At 47.8% G+C, this 19,750-nt stretch overlaps 2 protein-coding genes across 5 annotated transcripts; both read right to left on the bottom strand.

The window, feature by feature from the left end:
• Positions 1–76: 76 nt before the first annotated feature.
• Pex11b (peroxisomal biogenesis factor 11 beta) lies at positions 77–10,651 on the bottom strand. Of its 3 annotated transcripts, none has more exons than XM_016001141.3 (4): positions 10,515–10,651; positions 8,878–8,993; positions 8,172–8,373; positions 77–1,233 (listed from the first exon to the last, which is right to left on the bottom strand). In XM_016001141.3, the coding sequence occupies exons 1-4, from the start codon at positions 10,550–10,552 to the stop codon at positions 834–836; spliced, it is 756 nt and encodes a 251-aa protein (XP_015856627.1). In that variant the 5' UTR covers positions 10,553–10,651; the 3' UTR covers positions 77–833. The 3 variants fall into 3 exon arrangements, with proteins under 3 accessions (XP_015856627.1, XP_006982649.1, XP_015856628.1); XM_006982587.4 differs by lacking the exon at positions 10,515–10,651 and adding an exon at positions 9,895–10,071; XM_016001142.3 differs by lacking the exon at positions 10,515–10,651 and adding an exon at positions 9,714–9,814.
• A 4,240-nt stretch (positions 10,652–14,891) lies between these two features.
• Rbm8a (RNA binding motif protein 8A) lies at positions 14,892–17,070 on the bottom strand. Of its 2 annotated transcripts, none has more exons than XM_006982585.4 (6): positions 16,915–17,070; positions 16,589–16,648; positions 16,416–16,493; positions 15,871–16,007; positions 15,447–15,583; positions 14,892–15,126 (listed from the first exon to the last, which is right to left on the bottom strand). In XM_006982585.4, exons 1-6 carry the CDS (start codon positions 16,979–16,981, stop codon positions 15,081–15,083), a joined length of 525 nt encoding a protein of 174 aa, XP_006982647.1. In that variant the 5' UTR covers positions 16,982–17,070; the 3' UTR covers positions 14,892–15,080. The 2 variants fall into 2 exon arrangements, with proteins under 2 accessions (XP_006982647.1, XP_006982648.1); XM_006982586.4 differs by having other exon boundaries at positions 16,416–16,490.
• Positions 17,071–19,750: the final 2,680 nt, after the last annotated feature.

Genomic DNA, 19,750 nt, shown 5'->3' with positions numbered 1-19,750 from the left:
ACACAAAGCCTGCAGCAAGAGAACTCCGAGTTTCAGGCCGGCCTGGGGGACCCCACCTTGAAACTGAACGAATCAATCAGTGAGCGAACGGATCTTTAATTTGCTGACCTGGAAGTCTTGCTTGCACTGTGGGCGTGGACCACAGTTACTACAGATTCATTGTACAGTATTTACACCAGGAGGCCAGACACAGCTCGCTCTGGAGAGTTAAAGAAAGGCAAGAGCCAGTGAGGAGGGAAACTCTAACATCCAAGTGTGAGCAGACACCCGAAGGCGTGGAGGAGAGGGGTCAGCGCCGAATCAGGAGGAGGCTGCCGAGGAGGACGCAGGGGAGAAGGGTCATGGCCTTCGGTGTGGAGACGTGAGGGAAGAGTCAGCTGGGACACGAAATAAAGTCTTGAAAATTATGGACTGTGAAGGAAAAAATATGCTACATGCTGCTTCAGAAAAGAATACAATTAGCACTTTACCATTCAAAACTTCTGCTTCTCCTACAAAAAGTAATTCCGTTTAAGTATCTGGACAGGGGACTAAGAAAGACAATTCTGTCGCATGGTGACAAATTCTTAACCAGACTCAAGACAGATAAAGGGAAGAGAGCAAAGAGATTCTGTCGACAACAGAGAGGCCCAAACGCCTCTCGAGGCATGCTGGAGTCTTTCCGCCGACATCGCCTTCCTGACCTGGTCTTTGGCAAGGTTCTTCCCTTCACCCTAAGTATCTGGACTGTAACCTCAATCAAGGAGTCGAATTTGAAAGAGGCTGGCACATGGGGGACAATCTAAGATTCCATCTCACCAATTCAGGCTCCCTCCTTATCTTGTATCATAATGTCAGGGCTTGAGTCGTAGCCAGGGACAGATCAGGGTGAGAATAGACAAAATGGAGGATATGAGGCCACAAAGGCCCACAATCCCAGGGCCACAGCGCCAGAGGCCTAGTTTGTCCAGTGGGATGAAGAGGTCACAGGCGTTTCTGAGCACGTCCAGCAGGAGAGGGGGGTGACCTCGAAGGACACGAGCCAGGAGCAAGACTCGGAGCCGAAACTTCAGAGCCAGTTGTGGCAGGCATCCCCCTGGAGTCGCGGGTCCTCCAGGCCCCCCAGTCTCGCCTCCTCCCGGGACTCCAGAAATCTTCATTCGCCTGCCGTAAGCTGAAGTCTCCTGTTCCATCAGCAAACGAATCTCATAAGCGTCGCGGCTCAGATTCATGATGAGGGAAAACAGATAGTACCTGGGATGCACAGGCAGACGCACACGTTAGGAAGGGCACACAATCCGTTCAGCAAACCCTACACAGACGGGAACACTCTGCTCCTGCACTGCAGAGGGACTCCACATCAGAGTGTCAGAAGCAAATGCTGTAACCCACCACTGGAAAGGTCCACTCTGGGGACTGCTGAGACAGCTTAGTGGGTACGAGTATTCACCACTAAGCCTGAAGATCTAAGTTCGATCCCCAGAACCCACATGGAAGATAGAACTGATGTCCTCAATTTGTCCTCTGACTTCCACAGACACCATGGCTCACACACACATGCACCCACACACACAATATAAATAAATAAATAAATAAATAAATAAATAAATAAATAAATAAATAAATAAATAAAAACTACATCCTCCCTTAGAAATAGGAATGTAGTTCACTAGTAAGAGTATTTGCCTTGCGTGCATGAGTCCCTGAGTTCAGTCTCAGCAACACCAAGAAAAGAATTGTTCTTCCTTCAGCACCATACGCTAGGTTCAATAAATCTGACACAGAACGACACATGATCTCACTTCCGGGTTAAGTCTACATAGCCTAACTCACTGAAGCACAGAAGAGGGTGGTGGTTGCCAGGACTGGAGGGGATGAGAAACAAGAAGACATTAACCAGTGGGACAAACACCCAGTTCTACAAAATAAGTAAGTCTGTACATCTAACATACAGCATGGTGACTACAGTTAATACAACTGCATCATAGACTTGAAATTTGCTAACTGGGGCTGGAGAGACGGCTCAGCGGTTAAGAGCACTGACTGCTCTTCCAGAGGTCCTGAGTTCAATTCCCAGCAACCACATGGTGGCTCACAACCATCTGTAATGAGATCTTGTGCCCTCTTCTGGCCGGCTGTCATATATGCTGCATACATAATAAAAAAAATATAAAATAAAATCTTTAAAAAAAAAAAAAAAAAAAAAAAAAGAATGGGTTCTGGAGATTCGAACTCAGATCCTCACACTTGTGAAATTTGCTAACTGGGTAGATCTGGGCCCAGGTGTTCTTAATTAAAAAGATGTCATTAAAGTACGTATCTTACTTATGTGTAGTGTTTCACCTGCACATACGTCTGCGCATCATGTGCATGCCTGGCACCCAAGAAGGCCAGAGAGGGTGTCGGATGCCCTGGAACCGGAGTTACTGGTGGTTGTGAGATGCCATGTGGGTGCTGGGAGTTGAACCCATGTCCTCTGGAGGAACAGTGGGGTGGTCTGAATAGGAATGGCCCTGTAGATTCATGTGTCTGAATGCTTGGTTCACAGGGAGTGGCACTATTAGGAGGTGTGGCCTTGTTGAATAGCTGTGGTCTCGCTGGAGGAAGTGTGCCGCTGTGGGGGTGGGCTTGGAGGTCTCCTATATGCCCAAGCCACACCCAGCACACAGATTCCTTCTGCTGCATATGGATCAAGATGTAAACTCTCAGCTCCCTCTCCAGGACCATGTCTGTCTGCACGCCGCCATGTCCTGCCATGATGATAATGGACTAAACCTCTGAACTGTAAGCCAGCCCTATTAACTGTTTTCCTTTATAAAAGCTGCCGTGGTCATGATGTTGCTTCCCAGTAATAGAAACCCTAACTAAGACAGACAGACAGACAGACAGACAGAGCTCTAAGTGCTGTGTCATCTCTCCAGCCCCATTGTAAGTACGTTGACAATCTTGCTTATTGTGATTATTTCATAATATACATATTCAAAATATCACTGTACACTTAAACATATATAGTTATACCCCCGAAATAATAAAGAAAAAAGAACTCTCCTACTATTTTATAATTAGTATGTGTTTATGTGTACCTTAAGATCCTAGCTTAAAATTCATAAGTGTCATGAAATCTGCCAAGATTGACTTCAAATTTCATTTTTGAGACAATCAATATAACACACCACACTGAGCTAGAAGGACGGCAGTGTAGTGTGCTCACTATTCAAGGTGAGAGGACCCACGTTCGGATCCCCAGAACCTGTGTAAATGCTGGTAAGCATGAAGATAGGGACTCTCTCAGAACAAGATGGCTAGTCAGACTCTCCTTGTACAGGTAAACTCTGGAGTCAGTTTAAAGACCTGCTTCAGTGAATACAGTGGAGACAGCCTTCCAAAGCCAAGCTTGGGCCTCAGGTGCATACATGTGCCCAGGCATTCACACACACACTTGTGTATACATATACACACATGAAACACACACACACAAACACACACACACACACACACACACACACACACACACACACACACACACACACACGGTGGGGGGGGGGGATACATTTAACTTGATCCTAATTCGAGAGAGGGTTTCTCTGTGTAGCTTTGCCCCTTTCCTGGAACTCACTCTGTAGACCAGGCTGGCCTCGAATTCATGGAGATCCACCTGCCTCTGCCTCCCGAGTGCTGGGATTAAAGGCGTGCATCACCACCGCCCGGCAATGCAAACTATTTTGATAGAACAAATTTAGCTGTTCAACAGACACATACAGCCTGAAGTGGTGATACATGCCTATAATCCCAAAACTTAGGATCAGGAGTTCAAGGACAATCTGGGTTACATGAGACCCTGTCTCAAGAAAGAGAGAAGAAAAAAATTTATACATATTTTGAGCATTTAAATCCAATCTTTAAGAAAAAAAAACAAAGACCCCCCCAAAAAGGTCCAGAGATATTAAGTGACTGCTAGAGATGTTAGATTATAAATTACTTAAGCACAAAAATACATATATATACTTTTTTTTTTGCCCTGGTGGATGGACTCACTATGTAGGCTAGCCATAGCTCAAACTTAGAGACCCCTGCCTTTGTCTCCACGTGCTGGAACTAAAGGCATACACCACCATACCCAGCCCAGCAAAAAAAATCTTCTATTTTTTTTTTCTTTAAGGCCAGGCTTTCTCTGAGTAGCCTTGGCTGTCCTGGAACTCACTCTGTAGACCAGGCTGGCCTCTGCCTCCCAAGCGCTGGGATTAAAGGCGTGCGCCACTACACCTGGGCCATTTTTGTTACGTTTTGAGTCAGGATTTTTTATTTCACTATGTAGTCCAGGCCGGCTACGAATTCTCCATCCTGCCTAAACCTTCCTAGTGTTGGATTTACAGGCATACATGAGCTAAGTCTTAAATACAGAAGCCTATGAGGTTTTTTTGTTGTTGTTCTTGTTATATTGGCTGTGTGTGTGTGTGTGCGTGTGCGTGTGTGTGTGTTACAAGGTCTATACATGTAGACGTCAGAGGTAGACTCCAGACATCTTCTACTATTCACCTTATGTCTTGAGGCAGGGTCTTCTACTGAACCTGGAGCTCTCCACTTGGCTAGACTGGCTGGCTGGACAAGCCCCTGGGACCCTCCCATCACTGGGGTCACAGGCATTGAGCCACTCCACCGGGCATTTTATGTGGGTGCTGGGGACCCAAAGTCAGGCCCCATGCTTATATGCAACAACCACTTTATTTGACTTAGACATCTCTGCAGCCTGTGTTTTGTTTTTAATCTACCCTAGTAACAGTGATCTGCGCTCAATACATTGTCCTAATTTTAAAACAAATCCTGAGAGGCTGGAGAGACAGCTTGTCTTTAAGGGTTTGCACTGCTCTTCCAGAGGACTTAGGTTTGGTTTCCAGAGCCCATGTCAGGCGGCTCACAACCACCTGTAACTCCGTCTCCGTGGGAGCCAACACCTCCAGCTCCTGTAGGCACCTGCACGCCTCTGCACACGTGCCGACAGATACATACCAACTAAAATGACTATAAATACAACTTTCAAAAGACTGGGATTCTGTGTTACCCCCCTGGGAAAAAATACGATTTCTCTAGTGTTCTGAGTGTTGGCCACAATCATCTCTTATCTAGACTGCACTCTGGTCTTTTAACTAGTCTCTCTGTGGCCATTCTTGTCCCTACCCTAACCATTGAGTGTGATAAAGTAGCTAGTAGTATGAGTGTAAACCACATCATTACATCTGCTCTTAAAAGTACCCACTTGTTTTCTTATCTAATTACAGTGAAACCTAAATACCTTAGACAGCATTCTACCAATGAAGCTACATTCTCAGCCTGTCTTACTGTACCTTGTATCATTCTTCCATAATCGCTATACCTGTGTGTGTGTGTGTGTGTGTGTGTGTGTGTGTGTGTGTGTGTGTACATGTGTGGAGGTTGGAAGGCTCACTTGCAGACTCAATTCTCTCCTCCTGTCATAGGCTCTAGGGACTGAACTCAGGCCATCAGGTTCACCCCGTAAACACTTTAAACCTACTCAACCATCTCATAGGTATAATTGATTGTTTTAGTAGCTGGCTCCCTACACTGTAATGAGCCTTGGTTGCTTTTCTCTTTTTAAATTTATTTGTTTTATTTATTACTGCTATGTGTAGTGTATATGTGTGGGGGCACAAGGGCAATGGTACCCTATGGAAGTCAAAGAACAACTTTGTGGAGTGGGTCTTTTCTTGCACCGTTACCTGGGCCCCAGGGATGGAACTCAGACCATCAGGTCTGCTCGCTTTTCCTCACTGAGCCACCTCACTGCAGACCTTAAGGTTCAAGGTCAGGCACCACATTTGTTTGGCTTTGGCTTAATCTTCTGGCCCGTAGTAAGAAACTACAAACTAGTTTTGGAAAAGCCAAGCACAGCAGCAGTGGTACATGCTTGCGGAGTCCCGGCTACGGGAGGGGTGGGGGGGTGGGGTGGCTACGGGAGGAGGATCGTCTGAACCCAGGAATCCTGTACCAGCCTGAGCAACACCCGAGAATCCCGTCTCTTTCACGTGTGCACGTGCACGTATCTGTGGGTATGTGTGCACACACGTGCACATGCATGTGAAGCCCAGACCTTGGGGTCACCCCTTGGGTGCTATCCACCTGGTTTTTTGAGAGGTTTTCTCACTTGGCCTGAAACTTGCTCATTATTGCTCTAGGCTGGCTAGCCAAAGAGCCTTGGGAATCCTCCTGATTAACCTCCATATTGCTGGATTACAAGATTGCATCACCATCCCTGGTTTGTGTGTGTGTCGGGGGGTTCTGGGGGTCAAACTCAGGCCTTCATGCTTGTAGAAGACTGTTATCGCAGCCCTATGAGACCCCAGTATCATGGAAGAAAAAGAAACTAGACATGGCATCACATGCCTGTAATCCTGTCCTAGAGCTGGGAGAGCTGGGAGCGGAGAGGTCTAGAGCAGGGGATCCCGAGTTCAAGGCTAAGTCAGGCTGTGCAGTGAGACCTGTCTCAGCAGCAGAAGCAACAACAAAAGAAATAAAAACCAGGCAAGCTGACTCAGCAGAGTAAAGGCTCCATCACCAAATGTGACCACCTGAGTTCAAGCTTGAGATCCACACGGTGGGAGGAGAACCAACCCTTGCCAACTGACCTCCACGTACAGTGTGTCAATGCCACCTGCCCCAACACTAATAATAAATAACATTAAAAAAAGGCGGGGAGGGATGGAATAAACGTGTAGGAAGGCAATGAGGGTAGACTATATGGTTTAGATATAATTAAAGTAATACAATATTTATCATCTCCAATCTCAGTCAGCAATGGTATAGCAAATCCAACTTCCATCTGATATTATTACTCTTTAATGGTTTAAGATATGAATGAAGGCTGGGCAGTGGTGCCAGCACTCAGGAGGCAGAGGCAGGCGGATCTCGGTGAATTCAAAGCCAGGATAATCTATATAGTGAGTCGACCAGGGCTATACAGTAAGACCCTGTCTCAAAAGCAGACGAATGGATAATATATAGTCTGGCAGACATGGAGGATTAATTCCAGGATCCTGCATCCTGCCCACCCACCCAAATCCTACCCAAATCCCTTAGATAAAATGGTATTGCATTTATATATAACTTACACAACCCTCTGTATCCACCCCCAGACTGTTTATAATATCTAATACAATATATATGCAATGCAAAGAAATATTGTGCTGTATTGTTTAAGGATGATGACTGTGGATGCCTGTCAGGGACAAGGACAGAATCTCTAGTTAGTGGAAAAATACAGACCCCCAATAAGACGGGGAACTAGATCAGCTTACAGTCAGGTTGCCTAGCAACAGGACATTGAGTCAGAGCCCTTGACCCCCTCGAGGACCCTGTAAACATCCTATACAAACATCCTGTTAGCTTGCCCCACCTTATGCAGATGACAGCTTCTTGCTCCCCCCACCCTGCAGGAACTATATAAACCTTTGTGGAAGGAAATAAAGTGGCACCTTGATCAGAATCTAGACTTGGTGTCTTTTCCTTTGTATCTCCTGTCCCTACATTCCCCCCTTAGGGTGGTCGAGAACCCGTTGAAGCCCTGCAGGCGGGGCAGTTGCCCGAAAGAAAAGATGAGGAAATGGCTATGAAAAGCCAACTGTACACTCAGAACATCCTGAGCTACCTCTGTCTCCTAAATAGCAAGTCACAGGCCGGGAGACGGCTCAGAAGGCGGAAGGTGGAAGGAAGCACCTGCCTCGCAAGCCTGAGTTTGGTGCCTGGGACTCACGGTGGAGGGGAAAGCCTGCTGCCCTCTGCCCAGGTACATGTGTGCGTGGTACACTCCCTCTCTGCACTAACACTCTTTAAAACGTGTGTATGTGGGGCTGGAGGGATGGTTTAATGTGCAAAAGCACCTCTGCTCTCCCCTAGGACCTGGATTCGGATTCCCAGAACCCACATGACAGCTCACAACCATCTGTAACTCCAATTCTGGTGCCCTCTCTTGGCCTCGGCCAGCACCAGGCACATAGATGGTGCACAGACATACATGCAGGCAAAACATCCATGCACATAAAGTGAAATATTGTAAGTGCGTGTGTACGTGTATACATGTGTGTATGTGTACGTGTACGTGTGCGTGCGCATATGTGCCATGTGCAAGCCATGAAACATGGAGGCCACAAATAGTCTTGTAGGAGAAAAGAAAACCGAACCTGAATGAACGCTGCGCCCACTTTTCCTGGTCCACGCGGGGAGCCAGTCCCGACTTTCCAGCCCACAGGACATTGTCACAGGCAAAGTATAAGGCTCGATTGAGATGACTGACAGTGATGCAGAACCTCAGGACGACATCTGAGAGGTGCACCGCTCTTTTGGCTGACTCAAGAGCATCTGCTGAGTTACCCAGGCGTAGCACTTGTGGAGAAGAGAGGCAGAGGTGGGGGCAGAGAAGAGAGAAAAAAGGGAAAAGTTGAGTAAGCAATAATAACATACAATAAGAAAGAGTAAACATAGCTCATTCTTTTTTGTTTGTTTGTTTGTTTTGTTTTTTCCAGACAGGGTTTCTCTGTGTTGTTTTGGTGCCTATCTTGGCTCTCACTCTGTAGACCAGGCTGGCCTCGAACTCAGAGATCCGCCTGGCTCTGCCTCCCGAGTGCTGGGATTAAAGGCCTGCACCACCACCACCCGCGGGTTCGTTCTTTTTTTAAACTTCAAATTGTAATTAACTTTGGTCCCGGTTTAGTTTTGACTTGCCCGTTCTCTCCAATCCGTGCTAACTTTCTTATGCCTGTTGTCTTATCTCAGTTGGAGGCATGCAGAAGAGCCAAAGGATGAAAACAGGCAGAAAAGGAAAATACAAGAAGGAGAGGCAATGGGCTCACAGATGAGAATGATAAAAGCAAGGTTTGGTTTACTTACACTTTCTTCCAAGGCTCAGATGACCCTCCAGTTGCCGAATCTGTTTCTGTAACTCAGGGCTGGCGCCATGTCTCTGCAAAGCATGGCCAAGAAGGGAACAGGCATACTGGGCAGCCCTGGAGGGGAGGGGAGGAGAAGTAAGGGACAGGCCTCCCTGACCTCTGCCAAACACGTCTTCCAGCGGGCTGGTGAGGCTCTTGCAGAGGACCGGGGTTCCATTGCCAGCCCCCACATGGTGGCTCACAACCGTCTGTAAAACTCCAGGTCCAGAGCATCCGTCACCCTCTTCCGACCTTTGCAGGCACCAGACACACATGCGGTGCACATGGTACGTGCAGACAAAATACTCAGACAAATAATAACAAATCTGAAAACAAAAACTCCTGCGGGGACGTTTCCTCCCTTTTCACACCAATATCTTCCTGGTTTTCCTCAAGGCCAGGGGAAGGGAAAGACAAGAGGAAAATAGAGCCTATGAGAGGGTGGAGAGCACTATTTGGAGTTAAGAGAGTCAAGAGTTTCAAGGGGTGAGACCTAAAGGGGTCAGTGGGCAGCCGGGATCCGTCCACCACCAGCGAGTTCATATATAAACACGGCAGCAGCGGGCCATCTAGTTGAAGGGCAGACTATTCCTCCAGATAGGGAAGCTAAGGGGTTAAGGTCCTCGAACGGTATGGAACCCAAAGGAGAGGCGAGCCAGCGCTGCTCCTGGGTGACAGCCGGAGAGCGGACGCAGATCCGGAAGGATCGCCCTTCATGGCCACCACAGCGGTGAGGGAACTGGGGCTGGGTGGACACGGTAACCCCGGGCGGCCTCCCCACCGGCCCACTCATGCCTCAGTTTCCCCATCTTTCCCGTGAGCAGGAAAGGGTCATCCCGCAACCGGCTGCAGGGTGCGCCTCCCGGGCCGCGCGGGCCCCCGTAGCCGCGGCTGACCCTCGGGGACCCCGTAGCGCGCCCGTCGCCTCGCGGGCACCTGCTCTGCCCTCCCGCCCGCGCTCCGCCGTCGGCCGCACCTACACAGCCGCTCCCGGGCTTGGCTCTGAGCACTGAAGCGGACCCAGGCATCCATGACAGCGGCGGCCCGGGCCCACGGCGCCGCAGCCCGCCTGCTTCCAGCCCCTAGTCACGCCTCCCGGGCGAGCAACGGGGCTTCGCGAGGGACAAACGGCGGCAGGAAAGCCAGCCAGCCGGAGCCGGCCCTGTGGCGGAATTTCAGGACGCGAAGCGAGATCGGGGGTGCGTTTCCGGCGGAGCACCCTCCCGGGACGGCCTCCGGCCTCTAAGCACGCCCCCGGGGGCGCATTCCGCTTTAAAGCCTCGGCAGCACGGGGCGGGGCCTGCGGGAGCCCGGAGGAGCTGCAGGACGCCAGCCGAGGCTGCAACCTCCCGCCCCGTCCCGCTGCCGGTGCTGAAGATCCCGGGGCCGCCGAAGCCTGGAGCCCAGACTAACGGTCTAAGGGAAAGAGGGTGTGATGAGAGCCGGCTTGGCAACCTCCTCCCGGATAGATGAACCGTCCAGGGACGAAATTCACAGTCCACCACGTCTGCAGGCCCCGGCACACCTTCGGGGTCAGCAGTGGTGAAGGACGGTCTGGGCGAAATTGACGAGTGGCAATGGGTCGGAGATGCCCACCTTCTCAGGGGCAGCAAGGTCCGAAGGGGCGTGACCATTGTGCTCTGCGTGACTTTGCTGGAAGAAACCTGGCCGTGCTGTGGTTAGAGGCAGCGCAGGATCGCAGCCAGCTCCATCCCTTCTCTGGACTCATTTAGCCGTTGCCAACTTAACGGTCACTTCTGCGGTTATGCTAGATGCTATCTGAAATATTCTTGTCCGGTGTCTAGTTGGAGACGTCGCATATAGACACCCATGCCTCTAAAATCTAATTGCCATGTGGATAGCTTTCCTGCCATGGAGCAGTACTCAAGCCGCTTTAACCCAGCGCTCAAGTGCAGAGTGTGAACAAGTGTAAATGAGCCGTATGGGGGAACCTTGCTTGCCTCACTCAGGTGAGTTGTCAGGGCTGCACACTAGGTTACCGCATAGCATGCTTTGCAGGCTACTAGCCTTGGATCCTCAGGGAGGGAGCCTCTGCTATCTCCTGGGAAGATCATTTACATGCTAGAGACCTACATTTTGCTGGATGTGATGGCAAATACCTGTAATTCCACCGCTTAGGAGGCAGAGGCAGAGGCAGAGCAATGAGTTTTAAAGCCATCTTAATTTATCTAGAGCTCCATTCAGTCCAGCCAGATCTACATATTGAGACTCTGACTTTTTTTTTTTTTTTTTTTTGGTGAAGAGGCACTAGCTTGGTGGTTAAGAGTGCTTACTGCTCTTGCCATGCACTGGGGTTCAATTCCCAGCATGCATATGGCTGCTCACAACTGTCTCTAGCTCCAGTTCCAGATGCTCTCTTCTGGCCTCCATGGGTACCAGGAACGCACGTGGTTCACATATACCCTTCAAGCTGACATTCACACATGTAAAATACAATTGTTTAAAAGCAGTACACTAGTATCTGCATCTGGATCTCTTTCCTCAGGCTGGCTTTGAGTGCTGGATTTCCACCTCTTTGCATCCCTCCTGTCCCACCTTTCTAGGATGCTGGTACAGAAAAACTCCAGGACAGGGAAAGACATTTTACAGGTCTACTACGAACAAAGTCAGTGGCATAGTGGCACGCACCTTTAATCCCAGTACTAGGGAGGCAGAAGAAGAAGGTGGATCTCTGCGTTCAAGGCCAGCCTGGTCTACAGAGCAGGTACCAGGATGGCTAGGGCTACACAAAGAAACCCTGTCACTGGCCAGGTGGTGGTGGTCCACGCCTTTAACCCCAGCACTCGGGAGGCAGAGCCAGGCGGATCTCTGAGTTCAAGGCCAGCCTGGTCTACAAAGCGAGATCCAGAAAAGGCACAAAGCTACACAGAGAAATCCTGTCTCAAAAAACAAACAAACAAACAAAAAACCCTGTCACCAAAACAAACAAATAAATAAAAGAATGAAGTCTGGCTAGAGTCGACTCAAAGAGCACTTGTTCTTGGAGATGTCCCAGGTTCAATTCCCAGGACACACATGATGGCTCACAACCATCTGTAACTCCAGTTCCAGGGGATCTAACACCTCCTTTAATCTCAGTAGGTACCAGGTATGCACATGATAAACACATACACATGATTTTTTTTTTAAAGTCTGGTGCTTTGGGTTAAATTTTGTGGTTTTCATTCTATTAAAGAAATAATGTCCACAAGTCCTGTGCTCATTGCATGAGTTGGCTGTTTGAAACCTGGAGCTTATGCAGGGACACTTGGCTCAGTCTGGGAGGAAGGGACTGGACCTGCCTGGACTGAGTCTACCAGGTTGATCGAAGTCCTCGGGGGAGGCTTTGCCCTGGAGGAGGTGGGAATGGGGGGTAGGCTGGGGGTAAAGGGAGGTGGTGGGAGGGGGGAGAATAGGGGAACCCGTGGCTGATATGTAGAACTGAATGGTATTGTAAAATAAAATAAAAATTAAAAAAAGAAAGAAAGAAATAATGTCCATCAACTCTGAGTGTACTAAAATGCTCCAGGTACTTAAGGGAACTTCCTGCCTGGTATGCCCAGCCACATTAGGAGTTAAAGAATGGAATGTGGGAGTTGGAGATGGCTCGGAGGTTAAGAGCACAGACTGCTCTTCCAGAGGTCCCAAGTTCAATTCCTAGCACCCACATGGTGGCTCACAACCATCTGTAATGAGATCTGGCGTCCTCTTCTGTGTACATAATAAATAATAAATCTTTTTTTTGAAAAGCATCAGAAATGTAAAACAAGCTTAGCCAGCTGGTTTGCACCTGTTACCTCAACAACCCAGCACTGGAGGGAAATGCAGTAAGACCCAGGCTAGCCTGATATAATTAGTTTTAAGACCCTGCCTAAAACGTAGCAGTAGGTGCAGCAAAAAAGCCTGACTATAGTTCTAAGGCAGAAAAAAAAAAATTACAACAATGTTATAAACAAGATCTCTACCACTTATTATTAAAAACACCTAGGGCTGGAGAGTTGGCTCAGTGGTTAAGAGCACTGGCTACTCTTCTGAGGATATAGATTCAATCTGGGCACCCACATGGCAGGCAGCTCACAACCATCTGTAGCCCCAGTCCCAGAGGATCTGGAGCCCTGTTTTGACACTCCAGGCACCAGGCACACATGTGATGTACAAAAACACACGCAGACAAAACACACATAAATTACATAACTGAATTAAAAAAACTATTGGGACACCTAACATACATTCAGACAGACATAAACAAAAATAAATGTAAAAAGTTTTATGGTGTAAAGAATGGCATTACGAATAGCACAAAATTACTCCTTATTTCTCTAAGCGCCAAGTTTCTAAGTCACAGTAGTTAAAAGGAGGGAGGGTTTCTACAATACATGGCTAAGTTCTGTAGGAGAAAGTTAGAAGACCACACAATCAGTGAGTTTCCCTTCTTTCCACCTCCTCTCCCCAAAGACAAGCTCTCATATAACCCAGACTGACCTCCAACTGGAAATGTAGCTAAGGATGAACCCAACCTGATTCTTCAGCCTTCACCACTCACGTAAGTGCTATGATTACAGGCAGGAACCACCACGTCCATTGGATGTGGGTTGGATGAACAAAAACCAGGGCTTGTGCACACTAGACAGGCTATCTACCAACTGAACCACATCCCTACCCCTTTATGAGCTATTTTTATATTCCTCAAACAAAAAGAGCATCCAAAAACATAAGGATTTAAAATAGAAGAGGCTCTTCTCAACTAATACAAAATAGCCAGGTCATACATATACCAGTAGTTCATCTAATGTCTCTCTGGCTGATACTATTTTCCTGAAGTCTCTCTTACTTGCTCAACTCACTCTCTCAAGTATTTCAGACTATCTAGAAATGTTTTACCAAACTAATAGTTATTCAGTACACATTACCAAAAAGAACCAAGGCACCCTAACCCTGCAAATCTAAACTAAAATATATTCTTTTTTTCGAGACAGGGTTTCTCTGTGTAGTTTTGGTGCCTGTCCTAGATCTCGCTCTGTAGACCAGGCTGGCCTCAACTCAGAGATCTATCTGGCTCTGCCTCTCCAAGTGGTGGGATTAAAGGGGTGCCCACTACCGCCCAGCTACTAAAATATATTCTTAACCAATTCAATCCAAAACCCCCAGCAATTTATCAAAAGGAAGGAAAAGGCAGCCAGTAACATTTGAAAAAATGTTAAGTTTAATATTTGCCATTATGCACTGGGGAGTATCTCAAGTCTAAGGCCAATGTGAACCACAGTGACCCACAGACTTCAGAACAAACAAACATAAAATCCCAAAGTTGGCCAGGCAATGGTGGCACACATGCCTTTAATTCTAGCACTCCAGAGGCAGAGCCAGGTGGATCTCTGTGAGTTCAAGGCCAGCCTGGGCTATAGAGTTCCAGGAAAGGTGCAAAGCTCCAGAGAAACTCTGTCTCAACAAAACAAAAACAAAAAAAAACAAAACAAAACAAAAGGCCATGATAAAGTACTCAAGCTGGGTTTATGTTGTAGAACTTAAACTTCATGTTCAGCACCATATTCAAGGTGGAGCTGGCTGAGCAAGTTCAAAGGCCCCATTAATTCTAGGGACCACATAAACTGGATATGGTGGCCCATGCCTGGAATCTCAGTACCTGGAAGACAGAGGCAAAGTATCAGAAGTTCAAGGCCATCCTGGGCTACACAGTGAGTTTAAGGTTATCCTGGGCTACACAAGACTGTATGACAGAGAAGCACAAGAAGCACTAATATAATACCTGCTCACAAGAGTATGGAGGAATCATTCCCTAATGCCATAAAAAAATCTCACTACCCCTGCTCTCTTGTCTTCTAAGAAAAGAAATGATGAGCAGAGTCTTTACCTGAGCCTTTCTAGAAACTCAGAATGACTCCAGACAGAAGTATTTCCCAATGACTCAGAATGCCTACTCTAAATAGTTCTTCAGTCTTCAGAACAGTAAAATAATTTTAAATGTAGAAAACAAAATGAAACATTTATTTATTTTTTTTTTAACTCAAAGCAATACTAAGTAGATAGGGTAAGTTATTAAATATAAACAAAAGTTCTACCCTAACCCTATTTATGCAAGGCAGCACAACCAAATGGACTCGTGGCGAGACCACCCGGTCAAGGTCAACCGAGGATCTATCAATATCAACGACGTCTCCGGTCTGGACTTCTGCTTCGTCTTCGGCCACCTCTAAGGAAATGAAGAAGGAGGGAGATCCATCAGAGAGACAATACAAAACCATTATTATTATTATTATTATTATTATTATTATTATTATTTGTTTTTGTTTTTTGGAGACAGGGTTTCTGTGTAGCTTTGTGCCTTTCCTGGATCTCACTCTGTAGACGAGGCTGGCCTGGAACTCAGAGATCCACCTGCCTCTGCCTCCCAAGTGCTGAGATTAAAGGCATGCGCCACTGCCGCCGCCGCCGCCACCACCCAGTTACAAAATCCTTATTTATTTTCTCTGCTCCCTTCACCAAAATAAAGGTTTGCCCCCTCCATTTTACCTCCTCTTGCCCTTTGGTGGACCCCGAACAAAACACCAGTCGACACTGATTGGCTGTCCCATCAAATCTTGACCATTGAGTCCCTCCATGGCAGCCTGGGCCTCTTTGTATGTTTCATACTCCACTAGAGTATACCCCTGGGGAGAACATGAAAGCATCCAAAGTTTACCTCACCAACCATCAAGCACCCTCTTCCATAAACCTGAACTGCATCCTTAACCAGAAAAATTTACCAGCTCCATACAGTGAAAAGTAAATCAATTACACACACAGCATGCCCATTTTGTTTTCGTCTCTTTCTTGTGGGTAACAAAATCAATTTCCAGTATCATTCACTTAATCCCTGTTCTTGGCCAACCACAGCAAATACAAAACAATCACCAATGTATCTAAGAGTTATGAATGAAGGAAGCAGAAAATCTACCTTCAAGTATCCTGTACGCCTGTCCAAGTTAAGGTGGATGTTTTTTATTTCCCCATATTCAGCGAATTTGTCATGGATATCTTCTTCAGTGGCTTCTTCATGGACTCCAGTGACAAAGAGAATCCAACCTTCAACAGCTGTTGGGCAAGGGAGAGTGTTGTATGAGGACCTAAGACAAAAAGCCCAGCAGCACTCAGGAGGCAGAGGTAGGCAGATCTGAGTTCCAGGCCTGCCTGGTCTACAGAGCAAGTTCCAGGTCAGCTAAGGCTATATAGTAAGACTATAAAAAACTGAAAAAAGGTCAGGTATGGTGGCACGAACCTTTATTCCCAGCACTCTTGGGAGGCAGAGGCAGGCGTATCTCTGTTAGACCTGGCCAGCCTGGTCTAAAAAGAGTTCTAGTACATCTGGGGGGGGGGGTGGAATAAGAACTCCAAGCAACATTACAGTAGTTAATGACTGGACTCCTGAGATTAGCTAATCTCTTACTTTATTCCCATTAAGTGTCAGTACACAGAGACTTCCCACAAGTCCTCTTTACTTACAGCGCTGCGGTCCAGGTTCGTCGCCATCCTGCTCTACACTGTCATAATCCTCTCGCATCCGCGCTCGGGACCCCTCTTCTAAAAGAACACATACCAGATCACCGAAAACTGCTCTTCAAATACGTTCCCCTCGGAGCCCAAGCAGAGCATTCCACCCTGTTCCCCACACTCACCGGACCCAAAGCCGCGGCCCTTCCGTTTCTTCGCTTTCTCTTTTAGTTTATGGATGCTTTCTAGCGTTCCAGATGAGAAAATAAGCAACAAAAAATAAGAGTCATTTTTTTAAAAAAAACTGTCTGGTTCCCAAGACTATCTGGAAGCACAAAACAGGGACTCCGGCTCCGGTCCCTCCCGGCCCCGCCCCTAGAGCCCTCCCCAAGGGGGCGGAGTCTCTCCAGCCGAGACCCAGTCCGTGGGCCCGCATCCCAGGGAACTTTCCCCTGCTGCGTTCTTCTTCCGCTCCTTCCCCTCTTCCCGCAGCCGCCTCCACTCTCCTCACCGTCCCCATCCTCATCCATGGCGAAGTCCTCGCCCCCAGCCTCGTGAAGATCCAGCACGTCCGCCATCTTCCTTCTCTCACGGCCCTCGCCTGTGCCGCTAAGAGCAAGGCACCTCGGGAAACTGTCGCAGCGGGGAGACGTCACCAGTCAGGCTGACCAATCAAAGGAGGGGAGACGTCACCAGTCAGGCTAACCAATCAAAGGAGGGGAGACGTCACCAGTCAGGCTGACCAATCAACGATTGGCTCCAAGTCCCGCCCTCGGCGTGGGGAAAACTCTCCGCTGCAGGCGGATCTACTTTGAAATGGAACTGGAGCCGGGCGGTGGTGGCGTACGCCTTTAATCCCAGCACTCGGGAGGCAGAGCCAGGCGGATCCCTGCCAGCCTGATCCACAGAGCCAGTTCCAGGAAAGGCGCAAAGCTACACAGAGAAACCCTGTCTCGAAAAACCAAAAAGAAAAAAAAAAAAAAAAGTGGAACTGGAAACCTGGCGTGCCTGCGCGCTTTTAATCCCAGTTCGGGAGCACGGGCGGATCACTTTGAGTTCGAGGCCATCATAGTCTCCTTGGTGCGTTCCAGGACAGCCAAGGCAACATAGTTTGGCCTGTTTTGTTTTGAGACAGAGTCTAAGTAGCCCTGGCTAGCCTCGAAGTCATAGAGATCCTGCCTCCGACTTCCACTTGCTGGGATTAAAGGCGTGTGCCACCATGCCAAGCTAAGGCTACAGAGTGAGACCCTATCTCAGAAAATATAAAATAGAATAAAATGGTGCCGGTCGCGAGCGCTTCCCCGCTGGGACAAATTCAAAGGGTGAGTGAAGTCATTGGCTTTCTCTTAAAACCTTCAACTAACAAGAAATCCTTATAAAGCCGTGTTGATTTCCTTATTAGAGGCTTGCGTTCCTTCTTCCTACTCCATGCTAGGAAATGGAAGTCGAATTAAAATTTTGTTTTTAATCTCAAACAACCAGGGTTAGGAAAAAGCTGTTGCTACTAAGTCTGACACCCTCAGTACCGTCCCTGGCACCCACACGGTGGAAGGAAAGAAACGACGCCTTCGCGCATGACATAAACACACGCATATATACGCAAATAAGTAAATGTTAAGAAAAATTAAGACTAAAAAGTAGCTTAAAGCATAAAACGAAAGCCAATCTTTATAGGAAGCATTAAAAAATTTTTAAATCAACATTACCAATTCAAAAGCTGCCCCTGGTACAGAATCTTAGGAAAACTAGTAGACAAGCCATGCCTTTAATCTCAGCACTTGGGAGGCAGAGGCAGGTGAATCTCTGAGTTTGAGACCAGCCTGGGCTACAGAGAGAAACCAGTAGCACAATCTTTTTTTTTTTTTTTTTTGGTTTTTCGAGACAGGGTTTCTCTGTGTAGCTTTGCGCCTTTCCTGGAACTCACTTGGTAGCCCAGGCTGGCCTCGAACTCACAAAGATCCGCCTGCCTCTGCCTCCCGAGTGCTGGGATTAAAGGCGTGCGCCACCAACGCCCGGCCCAGTAGCACAATCTTAAAAGGTCTAATTAATAAAATCAAACCCGGAGCCAGGTATTGGGTTAAAGGTGGAAGATCAGAGAAGCAGAACAAGCCACAACTAACCTCCCCTGGTCAATTCCACAGCTGATCCTGTTTGCTCAGACTGGAAGCCTCTGTGTCCTCATCTAAATGGATCTTAGCCGAACTGCTGCTCAAAAGCCTAAAAGCTTATCTAGCTCTAGTTCTTGGTCCTCACGCCTTATATACTTTTCTGCTTCCTGCCGTCACTTCCTGGGATTAAAGGTGTGTGTCACCATGCCTGGCTGTTTCCAGTGTGGCTTTGAACTCACAGATAATCCGATGAATCTCTGCCTCCAGAATGCTAGGATTAAAGGTGTGAGTGCCACCATAACTGGCCGAGTGTAGCTGGGCCCGAAAGGCCACAGGCAAGCAGCTTTTTCTTGAATTCGTACCATGAACGTTGGGCGCCAGATGTGGCAAGAATTCATTAAAAACTGTTGGTGGCCTCACAGGCCAGGGGTTTCAAGCCCTGGCTTGGCCAGAGCTTAAGGAAGCCTGAGCTCAGGCCCAAATCATCTCAAGCAAGAGCACGTGGCTGGGTTTCAGCTTTTAGCCAGGACGTGTAGCTGTTTTCCTATTCTCTCTCTCTCTCTCTCTCTCAATGGTGGCGACTGGTAAGCTAAAGGCTATTTGCTGGCCCTCTGATCTCTTGGGCTTTTAACTCAGTATATTTGGCTCTGTGTTCCTTATTTAATAAGTCCATTTAGAATTTCGTCTACAGAAACCGTGTCGTGAAAAACTGAAAAGAAAAACTAGTAGATGAGGACAGTTAAAATCTGATTGACCAGGCAGATGCAAATTTTTGTTGTTTTGAAAGTCTCATTGTAGACCAGGCTGGTCTCAGACACAGAGGTCTGTCTGCTTCAGCCTCTGGAGTGGTGAGATTAAAGGTGTGCCCCACCACACCTGGCTTCAAATTTTTTTTTTTAAAGGTAAGTCTCCTGGAGCTGAGCATGTAGCTTAACTGATACGTATGCTTATAGTAGTAGTGATGAAACCTGGGCTATCGTCCCCAGCATGGCACAAATCAGAGATAGACAAGAAGGGACGGGGGCACCAGAGCCTGTTGGTCTTCTGCACATGCTGGAGTTCCCAAGCATTTGGCTCTAATGCCAGTGAAGGAAAAGATGTGCAAGCAGGCCAAGAGCACAAGCTTCCTGTCTGTGTCCTCCAGCAGGTGTGGGCCAGATTAGAGGTGTGTCTTCCTACCTCATGATAGGGATCAAAGGTCCGGACTAGAAGTGGATTCACCCACTTCAAACCAAGCAG

This window comes from Peromyscus maniculatus, chromosome 6 (assembly GCF_049852395.1).
Source record: "Peromyscus maniculatus bairdii isolate BWxNUB_F1_BW_parent chromosome 6, HU_Pman_BW_mat_3.1, whole genome shotgun sequence".
NCBI lineage: Eukaryota > Metazoa > Chordata > Mammalia > Rodentia > Cricetidae > Peromyscus > Peromyscus maniculatus.
Note: the sequence above shows the minus strand (reverse complement) of the source record. Positions and strands in the feature narration are given on the sequence as shown.